The following is a 13044-nucleotide window of genomic DNA, read 5'->3' as shown; positions in this document are numbered from 1 at the left end:
ACCTCTCCGGAACACTGGTTTAAATAATAACTGAAAGATAACGTATCTGCAAAAAGTTCTGATTTGTTGACTGTAAGCCTACATGTAAAGAGTTTTTCTGACTAATGACCAGGTCTCCTTGCCAACCAGCAGACAATAAAGGAAGTGAACAGAGAAGAGGACCGCCCACTTCACATTTCACTGGGCCATGAAAGCAAGCCTTCTGCTCTCTGCGGTCTGTAGGGAGTGAAGAACAAAGCAATAAACCAAGTTCCTGGTTTCACTCTCATGGGTGCTGGCTGTGTAAGGTGAGCTAAAACTATTTTCTGAATGTTGACTGAGAAAATAAAATGGTAGGGTATAGGGAAGGCCAAAAACACAATCGAAAGATAGCATGTTAATTAAACACCATATGTGCTTAATATTTCAGTTGCCCTCTACTTAGTTTCAGAAGGCAGGTGCATTGGTATTGTTCCGGTTCCAACCACATTTTTACGGATGTTCTCGCAGGTGCAGCGAAATGCTTATGTTTCTAGCTTCGACAGTGCAGTATACATAACACTAATTTAAATGAAGAAATATCAGAACGAGCAATGTCAGAGACCAGAATATATATATATATATATATATATCACAACTGTTTATAATATATATACACTACTGTTCAAAAGTTTGGGGTCACTTAGAAATGTCCTTGATTTTTAAAGAAAAGCTAATTTTTTGTCCATTAAAATAACATAAAGTTGATCAGAAATACAGTATAGACATTGTTAATGTTGTAAATGACTATTGTAGCTGGAAACGACAGATTTTTTTAATGGAATATCTACATAGGCGTACAGAGGCCCATTATCAGCAACCATTACTCCTGTGTTCCAATGACAGACGCCTCACAAGTCCTCAACTGGCAGCTTCATTAAATAGTACCCGCAAAACACCAGTCTCAACGTCAACAGTGAAGAGACAATTCCAGGATGCTGGACTTCTAGGCAGAGTTGCAAAGAAAACGCCATATCTCTGTCCAGTGTCTGTGTTATTTTGCCCATTTTAATCTTTTCTTTTTATTGGCTAATCTGAGATATGTCTTTTTCTTTGCATCTCTGCCTAGAAGGCCAGCATCCCAGAGTCGCCTCTTCACTGTTGATGTTGAGACTGGTATTTATGTATATAATGGTGTGTATGGGCAGTATATGAATAGGAAAGGTGTGTGCATCAGTAGTTATATAGGATGAGCCTTGACTGGAATACAGTGTATACATATGAAGTAGGTAAAACGCTATGTAGACATTATTGAAGTACCCAGTGTTCAATGCCTATGTAGGTAGGACAACAGTCACTAAGGTGAAGGGTTGGTGGTAGCCGGCTAGTAACAGTGACTAAGTTCAGGGCAGGGTACTGGGCAGAGGCCGGCTGGTGGTGATAGAAGCCGTTTTTTAGTCTCTATGCCCCAGCTTTGATGCACCTGTACTGTCTCCGTCTTCTAGATGGTCGTTTTTTTTTATACTGTAGGCTCTCGTTTCGTTACTATGATGTTAATTCATTAGTGGGCTGAAATAGGTGCGATTCTGCCTACCTCGGTCGAATACACATGTGCTGTAACATTTTGCTAATACAAAGGCTACTATGCGCGGCAGGCCTACCTGAATACAATGACAAAACATGCGTCGTGACCAACGTTTCCTCTCAACTACACGCGCGCCAAAACCCGTGACTGCTGCGCAGATCCCCTGGGACTACTGCGCAGAAGCAGTCCACCGAGAGAAGAACGAAATTGAACTTCGCTCAACTTTCTAGAGTTTTCCATGTTAGTTAACACTATCAGCGTTCGCTTTACTGTGGAAATTGTGATCGAATCAACGCAATATTAGCCACCTTCAATGCAACATACCGAAACAAAACGAACAATGCAAGAGATTGCATTGTAGGCAGAACGCATCAGAGTAGAATTCTATTGCATTGACAGGCATGGTCTCATCCCGTAAACTACACAGACCGGTGCAGTAAGCCTATATGCAAATAGACCATTGCCATATATGGATCCATGCCATTTGCTTTGATCTGGAATTTACAGCTGTGGTCGTGAGTAGATGTGCTTCTTTTGCGATTAAAGCAAGAGCTGCATGTGGCCACCTGTGCACATTTTGTTCATATCCTTTGCTAGTTTGTTATTAACCCAGTTGTACCTTTCTAGACATTTTTGAAAAGTGAGTCAGCTAAAGAGCTTTTTTTATGTGTTAAAGGTCGTGTTGTATTTTGACACTGGCTTGAATAAGCTAAGTAGCCAGTAGGCAGATGGTAGCATAATTTGTCTGATTCTCTGTAATAATGGTATGGGAATAATAATACATTTTATTTTGTAAAGTGGTTTCTTGCATCAAACAACTCCATTTTCAGTCACCTCCTTGTCTGAAGGACAAGTGGATAAACAGGTTAATGTCGAGCCCTGCTTGTTTTTTTTCTTCTTCAAAAGTCTCATGTAGGCCTACATTGAAAACCACACATTGGCTGCTACTGTAGGCTGAATGATAGAACAGCTATTTACATGTTAAAATGTTATGGGATGCATTTTGTCCATTGTTTTTGATGGTAGGCCACTCTAGTAGGCCTACATTGTGATCAAATAGCCACAGCAGCCTACTTGGCCACTGTTAAAACTGTAACTTAAAGCGGGTACAGCCTCAGTGGTCACAGTAAACGCGTGCTGGAAGTTGCACAGAATTTTCACAACGTTCAAGTTTGCGCTCAGCAGACCAGAAATTTGTTCAATGCCAAAAACATTGCAAGAGAACATTGGTTATGACTCATATGTATGGTATCCTTTGGGACTGTGCAAAAATAGGACAAGTACAGGCTTGTGTTGTTTCTATATTAGAACACACAGCCTGAGGGACTTTAAGATATGGTTGGTCAGCACTGTATACACAGCTGTTTTTGTTTTTACATTTGGATCCTTATAATAGATGTTTTTATTATGTTGTTCACTATAGGACCAAAGAGAAAACATGATGGCCATTGATCACAGACTTTCTCTACCCCTGGCAAGTTTTATTTTGGCCATTTCCTTGACTACAACTACAACTCTGACAAGCTCTTCTGAGAGAGGAAATAATGCCACTGCCACAAATATCCGTTTGGTTACGGCAATCACAGAGACAATGGCTCCAAACCAGACCTACACCACTGCCATGTCAACTCCTTCAAATGTCACTGTTGACGGTGCTCTCTCTACTACAAGTTACCATAACTCAAGTCAGAACAGCACTGGAACAACAACTCACAATGCTGTGCAGGACAACTCAACAACCACAACAGCACTGGCTGAGAGCTCAAACACAACCACTGAGTCAACACCAACTTTGGCCCCTACAGCTAATGCTACATCAGCAGCCGTGACAGTCCCAGGTATTGTCCCCTCCACTCCACCAACCACCCAAGCAGCCAAGACCACTGATAACCAAAACAGTACATCAAATATCCCACCACAACAATCCACTAAGAATCTTCCTCAAACCACCAATACCGCCACGTCGATGACAACAGCAACACATAATGTGACACAAGGTAACTGCTGCTGGTTGATATGTCTGTCTTTAAAGATGATTATTTATTATACAACAAAAATGTAAGTGAATTTCAATTATTCACATCTTTCCTGGTTTATTCAACAGGTTTTGGACTAGACAATTCAGAAAAATTCATGACGGTTTTCTTCAGTGTTGTGCTTGGGGTGTTTGTTTTGGGAATATTTATGTACACGTTGAATAGATGGAACCAGATGAGGCAATACTCACATCGACCTCTCTATAACAACTCTGAGGCCGAAGGTAAGATAATTCATATATTATGTTCTCATAAAATCTTTTGTCAATATCTCAAATTTATTTTGTCATTCTCACTAAAATGTAGACACATTGCCAGTGCATGCAGGCTCTAATCGAATGTTATATTCATTTCATTCTTGTGAAATACATTATTATATATTGTATTACAGCTGACACATTTGTGCCACTGTAGTGAATGTTACATTAGTTCTTACAACTCTACTCAATGCATTTTCAGTGGGTGGATCCCTCGCAGCAGACGACACACTTGTAATTTCAGGAGGACTCTACGATGGTTCGCAAATCTATAATCCAACGATGACAACTACTGACATGACGGAGGATGAGTTCAATTTTGATAACCGTCCACACGTGTCCCAGCCATCAGAGTTCCGCCTGGAGTTCTTAACTGAAGAACGAGAGAGCTCCCCGGGCTATGAGGCCTCTACCTTTCATACTTTTCAGCCAATTGATGATGATTTTTAATGTCAAATCTAGCTTCTTCTTTTTTTTACTCCAGTTTGTAAATAATGTCAAAACTAGCCAATAGGCTTTTTTTAACATCACTTTAACAATTGTATTGTTTATACAGTTGAAGTCGGAAGTTTACATACACTTAGGTTGGAGTCATTAAAACTTGTTTTTCAACCACTCCACAAATTCCTTGTTAACAAACTATAGTTTTGGCAAGTTGGTTAGGACATCTACTTTGTGCATGACACAAGTAATTTTTCCAATAATTGTTTACAGACAGATTATTTCACTTATAATTCACTGTATCACAATTCCAGTGAGTCAGAAGTTTACATACACTAAGTTGACTGTGCCTTTAAACAGCGTGGAAAATTCCAGAAAATGATGTCATGGCTTTAGAAGCTTCTGATAGGCTAATTGACATAATTTGAGTCAATTGGAGGTGTACCTGCGGATGTATTTCAAGGCCTACCGTCAAACTCAGTGCCTCTTTGCTTAACATCATGGGAAATTTAAAAGAAATAGGCCAAGATCTCAGAAAAAAATTGTAGATCTCCACAAGTCTTGTTCATCCTTGGGAGCAATTTCCAAATCCCTGAAGGTACCACGTTCATCTGTACCAACAATAGTATGCAAGTATAAACACCATGGGACCACGCCGCCGTCATACCGCTCAAGAAGGAGATGCGTTCTGTCACCTAGAGATGAATGTACTTTGGTGCGAAAAGTGCAAATCAATTCCAGAACAACAGCAGAGGACCTTGTGAAGATGCTGGAGAAAACAGGGTCAAAAGTATCTATATCCACAGTAAAACGAGTCCTATATCAACATAACCTGAAAGGCCACTCAGCAAGGAAGAAGCCACTGCTCCGAAACCACAATAAAAAGCCAGACTACGGTTTGCAACTGCACATGGTGACAAAGATTGTACTTTTTGGAGAAATGTCCTCTGGTCTGATGAAACAAAAATAGAAATGTTTGGCCATAATGACCATCATTATGTTTGGAGGAAAAAGGGGGACGCTTGCAAGCCGAAGAACACCATCCCAACCGTGAAGCACGGGGGTGGCAGCACCATGTTGTGGGGGTGCTTTGCTGCAGGAGGGACTGGTGCACTTCACAAAATAGATGGCATCATGAGGGAGGAAATGTATGTGGATATATTGAAGCAACATCAAGACACCAGTCAGGAAGTTAAAGCTTGGTCGCAAATGGGTCTTCCAAATGGACAATGACCCCAAGCATACTTCCAAAGTTGTGGAAAAATGGCTTAAGGACAACAAAGTCAAGGTATTGTAGTGGCTATCACAAAGCCCTAACCTCAGTCCTATAGAACATTTGTGGGCAGAACTGAAAAAGCGTGTGTGAGCAAGGAGGCCTACAAACCTGACTCGGTTATGGAAGGCTACCCGAAACGTTTGACCCAAGTTAAACAATTGAAAGGCAATGCTACCAAATACTAATTGAGTGTATGTAAACTTCTAAACCACTGGGAATGTGATGAAAGAAATAAAATCTGAAAGAAATAATTCTCTCTACTTTTTTTCTGACATTTCACATTCTTAAAATAAAGTGGTGGTCCTAAGTGACCTAAGACAGGGAATGTTTACTAGGATTAAATGTCAGGAATTGTGAAAAACTGAGTTTAAATGTATTTGGCTAAGGTGTATGTGAACTTCCAACTTCAACTATATGCATTTTTTGTATGTATATTATTTGTATTTTTTCTTCTTAGTACTTTTTTCACCCTACCATTCCATCCCTACCCTAATTTGATTCAGCTAATGGACAACAATACTTATACTGCGACTTACAGTTATTTCGCTCTATGATACCTGTAGTTAAATGATTATACATATATTCCTAACTTCCTCTTTCTTCAAGTGTTGGATTTTCACCCACAGCGCAATCCATTATTCATTCTGATCTTAACTCCAACCCTCCGATGTCCACAGATTAACCCATCTTTCCCAGTATAATGCAATTTTTCTATTTCCTTTTACAATACATCCCTTCATTTTACTATGATGTCTTACGAGGGTCCTGAACTTCCCTAATTGTAAGATTTCTACCAATATTGCCCTAAAATGTATACTTTACCTAGGAGTATAATGATATTTCGCATTGACTGATTGTGGGTTTTCAGATCCCCTAACAATGCAGGTTTCAGGTCCTGCTGAACACAGACATTAAGATTGAACAACCATTCCTGGACCTGACTCCAAAATCGAGCCACCAATGGACTGTACCATAAAATATGTTCTATTGATTCTGTTTCCTCATGACAGTCTGCACAAGGCTGACTGTTCAATGCCCAATATATTGGGCATTCATTTTGTTGCAAGTATTTTATATTATAGCTTAAATTTAAAATAATTGATTGAAGTGTCAATTGTTGTTTTATATATCAATTCATAGACCCGATGCCAAGGTATTGAGACATCAAAAGCATGTTCTCAACTGACTTGAATTTTATACGGTATTGCTGTCAAACACTTTGACTGATACATTTTTCGATTTATACTGCTCATTTTAAGCCTTTTATGATTTTTAATGGGTGGCAGACAGATTAATTCTTTAATATCTTCAAAAAGTAATGGTCTCTTCCAATTGACATAGACTGACCAGGTGAATCCAGGTTAAAGTATGATCCCTTATGTCACCGGTTAAATCCACCTCAATCAGTGTAGATAAACGTTACAGCCTTATACTAAAATTGATTAAATATGTTTTTTTCCTCATCAATGTACACACCAAACCCCATAATGACAAAGTGAAAAAAGGTTTTTAGAAATGTTTGCAAATGTATTCAAAATAATAAACAGAAATACCTTATTTACATAAGTGTTCAGCCTCTTTGCTATGAGACTCAAAATTGAGCTCAGGTGCATCCTGTTTCCAATGATCATCCTTGAGATGTTTCTACAACTTGACTGGAGTCCACCTGTGGTATGTTAAATTGATTGGACATGATTTGGAAAGGCACAAACCTCTCTATTTTATGTCCCATAGTTGACAGTGCATGCCAGAGCAAAAACCAAGCCATGATGTCGAAAGGAATTGTCCGTCGAGCTCTGAGACAGGATTGTGTCCAGGCACAGATCTGCAGCATTGAAGGTGCCCAAGAACACAGTGGCCTCCATCATTTTTAAATGGAAGAAGTTTGGAACCACCAAGGCCTGGCCAAACTAAGCAATCAGGGGAGAAGGGCCTAGAAGGTCAACCATCTATGCAGCACTTCACCAATCAGGCCAATCATTGGCCAGACGGAAGCCACTCCTCACTAAAAGGCACATGACAGCACGCTTTGAGTTTGCCAAAAGGCACCTAAAGGACTCTCAGACCATGAGAAACAAGATTATCTGGTCAGATGAAACCAATATTAAACTCTTAGGCCTGAATGCAAGCGTCATGTCTGGAAGAAACCAGGCACCGCTCATCACCTGGCCAATACTATCCCTACGGTGAAGCATGGTGGTGGCAGCATCATGTTGTGGGGATATTTTTCAGCTGCAGGGAGACTAGTCAGGTTCAAGGGAAAGATGAATAAATGAATGATGGCCTCCACAATCACCCGACCTCAACCCAATTGAGATGGGATGAGTTGGACCACAGAATGAAAGAAATGAAATAAAAGCAGCAAACAAGTGCTCAGCATATGTGGTAACTCCTTCAAGACTGTTAGAAAAGCATTCCTCAATAAGCTGGTTGAGAGAATGCCAATAGTGCGCAAAGCTGGCAAAGGGTGGCTACTTCGAAGAATCTCAAATATAAAAAATATTTTTAACACTTTTGTGGTTACTACATATGTGTTATTTCAGTGTTGATGTCTTAAATGTTATTCTACAACTTAGAAAATAGTAAAAATTAAGAAAAACCCTTGAATGAGTAGGTATGTCCAAACTTTTGACTGGTACAGTATATAATAACAAACAATATATGTGGGAGATTGGAAATTATGTAGACAATTACATTGATGGAAGCCACAATCGATCTGCAATATTAAAGTTGATTTACCCGCTATATTTTTAAAATAAATTGGCACCTCAGGGGTTTGGGGTATATGGCCAAGGGGTGTATCCAGGCACACCTCATTGTGTCGTGCATAAGAACAGCCCTTAGCTGTGGTATATTGGCAGTGGTGTAATGTAAAGATACTTTAAAGTGCTACTTAAGTCGTTTTTTGGGGGTATCTGTACTTTACTATTCACATTATTGACTATTACTTCATTACATTACTGTCACGACTTCCGCCGAAGTCGGTCCCTCTCCTTGTTCGGGCTGCATTCGGCGGTCGACATCACCAGTCTTCTAGCCATCGCCGATCCACTTTTAATTTTTCATTTGTTTTGTCTTTGTTTTCTACACACCTGGTTTCTATTCCCCAATTACATGTTCATTATTTAACCCTCTGTTTCCCACATGTTAATGTGCGTGTTTATTGATTGTTCATGTCGGTACTTGTCGGCTGGTTATGTTTGCCGGGGTATGTATTTACGCCCGTTATTTTCGAGTGACCGGTATTTCTCCGCACCTTTAGTATTGTCTGTATACTGGTGCTGTCGTGGAATGAAATACCTTGTACAGTCATTTCTGCTCTCCTGCACCTGATTCACTGCACCAGTTACCCACCGCCTGACAGAAACACGCACCTCAAAATGGAGTCTGCAGGAGCAGGTGCCCCGGTATTAGGGGTTGAGGAGCGCGTCCAGCAGCACGCTGCCATGTTACAGCATCTCGGCACCGCCATGGATCGCGTCCTGCAGACCATGGATCGTTGGGAGAGAAGAGGAGTTCATCCAGTGCCTCCACCAGCACCACCACAGGCACCACCACTCACCCCTCCTTCACCCGGTCCCAGTGGGATTCGGCTCGCTCTTCCGAGGGAGTTTGATGGGACGGCTGCTGGATGTCAGGGGTTCCTACTCCAGCTGGAGCTCTACCTGGCAACCGTCCACCCAGCTCCTTTGGGCCGTGAGAGCGTGTCCGCCCTCGTCTCCTGTCTCTCAGGGAAAGCCCTGGAGTAGGCCAACGCCGTATGGGGGGGAAGGAGAAGCGGTGCTGGACCAATATGAGGATTTCACCCACCGCTTCCGGGCAGTATTCAACCACCTGCTTGAGGGTAAAGCGGCGGTTGAACGTCTCGTCCACCTGAGGCAGGGGACGAAGAGCGCACAGGAGTTCACATTAGACTTTCGGACCCTGGCCGCCGGCGTGGGATGGAACGACAGGGCCCTGATCGATCACTACCGTTGTAGTTTGCGCGAGGACGTCTGACGGGAGTTGGCCTGCAGGGACACCAATCTCACCTTTGATCAGCTGGTGGACCTGTCTATCTGGTTGGATAACCTGCTGGCTACCCGCGGACGTCCAGATCGGGGTCTGTCGATTCCATCCCCCAGCACCACCGCTCTGACGCCCATGGAGCTGGGAGGTGCTGAACTTAGGGCGACCGGAGGAGGGGCCGTTCCATGCACAATCTGTGGCCGCAGAGGGCACACTGCCGGTCGGTGCTGTGGAGGTTCCTCAAGCAGGCAGGGTACTCTAGTGTCACCCCAGGTGAGTCTGCACGAGGCTCATCCAGAGCCCTCTGTTGCTCACATGTTTTTGTTTATTAATTTTCCTGAGTTTTCCCCGCATTCCCAACATAAGGCACTCGTAGATTCAGGCGCAGCTGGGAATTTTGACATTTCATTTGCCCATAGTTTAGGGATCCCTATTGTTCCAGTGGATATGCCCTTCCCTGTGCACGCCCTAGATAGTCGACCATTAGGGTCAGGGCTAATTAGGGAGGCCACCGCTCCACTGAGCATGGTTACGCAGGAGGGTCACAGGGAGAGAATCAGTCTTTTCCTTATTGATTCTCCTGCGTTTCCCGTGGTGCTGGGCCTACCCTGGTTGGTCTGTCATGACCCCACTATTTCGTGGCAACAGAGGGCTCTCACGGGGTGGTCATGAAAGTGCTCGGGGAGATGTTTAGGGGTTTCCGTCGGTGCTACTACGGTAGAAAGTCCAGACCAGGTCTCCACCGTGCGCATCCCCTCTGAATATGCCGATTTGGCTCTCGCCTTCTGTAAAAAGAAGGCGACTCAATTACCACCCCATCGACGGGGGGATTGTGCGATAAATCTCCTGGTAGACGCAGCACTTCCCAGGAGTCACGTGTATCCCCTGTTGCAAGAGGAGACAACGGCTATGGAAACATATGTCTCCAAATCCCTGGGGCAGGGGTACATTCGGCCCTCCACTTCACCTGCCTCCTCGAGTTTCTTTTTTGTGAAGAAGAAGGATGGAGGTCTGCGCCAGTGAATTGACTATAGAGGCATCAACCAGGTCACGGTGAGGTACAGTTACCCGCTACCTCTCATCGCCAGTGCGATAGAGTCAATGCACGGGCGCGCTTCTTCACAAAATTGGATCTCAGGAGTGCTTACAACCTGGTGCATATCCGGGAGGAAGACGAGTGGAAGACGGCTTTTAGTACCACCTCAGGGCAATATGAGTACCTCGTCATGCCGTTCGGGTTGATGAATACTCCATCAGTCTTCCAGGTCTTTGTAGACGAGATTTTCAGGGACCTGCACAGGCAGGGTGTAGTGGTGTACAGTGGGTGAAAAAAGTATTTGATCCCCTGCTGATTTTGTACGTTTGCCCACTGACAAAGAAAGGATCAGTCTATAATTTTAATGGTAGGTGTATTTGAACAGCGAGAGACAGAATAACAACAAAAATATCCAGAAAAACGCATGTCAAAAATGTTATAAATTGATTTGCATTTTATTGAGGGAAATAAGTATTTGACCCCCTCTCAATCAGAAAGATTTCTGGCTCCCAGGTGTCTTTTATACAGGTAATGAGCTGAGATTAGGAGCACACTGTTAAAGGGAGTGCTCCTAACCGCAGCTTGTTACCTGTAAAAAAGACACCTGTCCACAGAAGCAATCAATCAATCAGATTCCAAACTCTCCACCATGGCCAAGACCAAAGAGCTCTCCAAGGATGTCAGGGACAAGATTCTAGACCTACAGAAGGCTGGAATGGGCTACAAGACCATCGCCAAGCAGTTTGGTGAGAAGGTGACAACATTTGGTGTGATTATTCGCAAATGGAAGAAACACAAAATAACTGTCAATATCTCTCGGCCTGGGGCTCCATGCAAGATCTCACCTCGTGGAGCTGCAATGATCATGAGAACGGTGAGGAATCAGCCCAGAACTACACGGGAGGATCTTGTCAATGATCTCAAGGCAGCTGGGACCATATTCACCAAGAAAACAATTGGTAACACACTATGCCGTGAAGGACTGAAATCCTGCAGTGCCCGCAAGGTCCCCCTGCTCAAGAATACATATACATGCCCGTCTGAAGTTTGCCAATGAACATCTGAATGACTCAGAGGACAACTGGTGAAAGTGTTGTGGTCAGATGAGACCAAAATTGAGCTTTTTGACATCAACTCAACTCGCTGTGTTTGGAGGAGGAGGAATGCTGCCTATGACCCCAAGAACACCATCTCCACCGTCAAACATGGAGGTGGAAACATTATGCTTTGGGGGTGTTTTTCTGCTAAGGGGACAGGACAACTTCGCCGCATCAAAGGGACGATGGACGGGGCCATGTACCGTCAAATCTTGGGTGAGAACCTCCTTCCCTCAGCCAGGGCATTAAAAATGGGTCGTGGATGGGTATTCCAGCATGACAATGACCCAAAACACACGGCCAAGGCAACAAAGGAGTGGCTCAAGAAGAAGCACATTAAGGTCCTGGAGTGGCCTAGCCAGTCTCCAGACCTTAATCCCATAGAAAATCTGTGGAGGGAGCTGAAGGTTCGAGTTGCCAAACGTCAGCCTCGAAACCTTAATGACTTGGAGAAGATCTGCAAAGAGGAGTGGGACAAAATCCCTCCTGAGATGTGTGCAAACCTGGTGGCCAACTTCAAGAAACGTCTGACCTCTGTGATTGCCAACAAGGGTTTTGCCACCAAGTACTAAGTCATGTTTTGCAGAGGGGTCAAATACTTATTTCCCTCATTAAAATGCAAATCATTTTTTAACATTTTTGAAATGCGTTTTTCTGGATTTTTTTGTTGTTATTCTGTTTCTCACTGTTCAAATAAACCTACTATTAAAATTATAGATTGATCATTTCTCTGTAAGTGGGCAAACGTACAAAATCAGCAGGGGATCAAATACTTTTTTCCTCCACTGTATATTGATGACATTCTGATATACTCCGCTACACGCGCCGAGCATGTGTCCCTGGTGCGCAGGGTGCTTGGTCGACTGTTGGAGCATGACCTGTACGTCAAGGCTGAGAAATGTCTGTTCTTTAAACAGTCCGTCTCCTTCCTAGGGTACCGCATTTCCATTTCAGGGGTGGAGATGGAGAGTGACCGCATTTCAGCATTGCGTAATTGGCCGACTCCCACCAAGGTAAAGGAAGTGCAGCAGTTTCTAGGGTTTGCCAACTACTACTGACAGTTTATCTGGGGCTTTGGTCAGGAAGCGGCTCCCATTACTTCACTGCTGAAGGGGGGACCGGTGCATTTGCAGTGGTCGGCTGAGGCGGACAGGGCTTTTTGTCACCTGAGGGCTCTGTTTACCTCGGCTCCCGTGCTGGCTCATCCGGATCCCTCTTTGGCGTTCATAGTGGAGGTGGACGCGTCCGAGGCTGGGATAGGAGCCGTGCTCTCTCAGCGCCCATACTCCCGGCCTCCTGCCTGGTGGCGCCGGTAGTGTGGGAGCTGGACGCGGGCATTGTGTGCAGAGC

General features: G+C 43.6%; 1 protein-coding gene across 4 annotated transcripts; it reads left to right on the top strand.

The window, feature by feature from the left end:
• Positions 1 to 148: 148 nt before the first annotated feature.
• On the top strand, positions 149 to 4456 carry si:ch211-105j21.9 (chitinase 3). Of its 4 annotated transcripts, none has more exons than XM_029694887.1 (4): positions 149 to 287; positions 2967 to 3540; positions 3648 to 3803; positions 4039 to 4456. In XM_029694887.1, the coding sequence occupies exons 2-4, from the start codon at positions 2982 to 2984 to the stop codon at positions 4284 to 4286; spliced, it is 963 nt and encodes a 320-aa protein (XP_029550747.1). In that variant the 5' UTR covers positions 149 to 287; positions 2967 to 2981; the 3' UTR covers positions 4287 to 4456. The 4 variants fall into 4 exon arrangements, with proteins under 4 accessions (XP_029550747.1, XP_029550748.1, XP_029550746.1 ...); XM_029694888.1 differs by lacking the exon at positions 149 to 287 and adding an exon at positions 1705 to 1783; XM_029694886.1 differs by lacking the exon at positions 149 to 287 and adding an exon at positions 1952 to 2058.
• The last annotated feature ends 8588 nt before the right edge of the window (positions 4457 to 13044 follow it).

The sequence above is a fragment of the Salmo trutta genome, chromosome 16 (genome assembly GCF_901001165.1).
Source record: "Salmo trutta chromosome 16, fSalTru1.1, whole genome shotgun sequence".
Taxonomy (NCBI): Eukaryota; Metazoa; Chordata; class Actinopteri; order Salmoniformes; family Salmonidae; genus Salmo; species Salmo trutta.
This window is presented reverse-complemented; position numbering and strand designations above follow the sequence as displayed.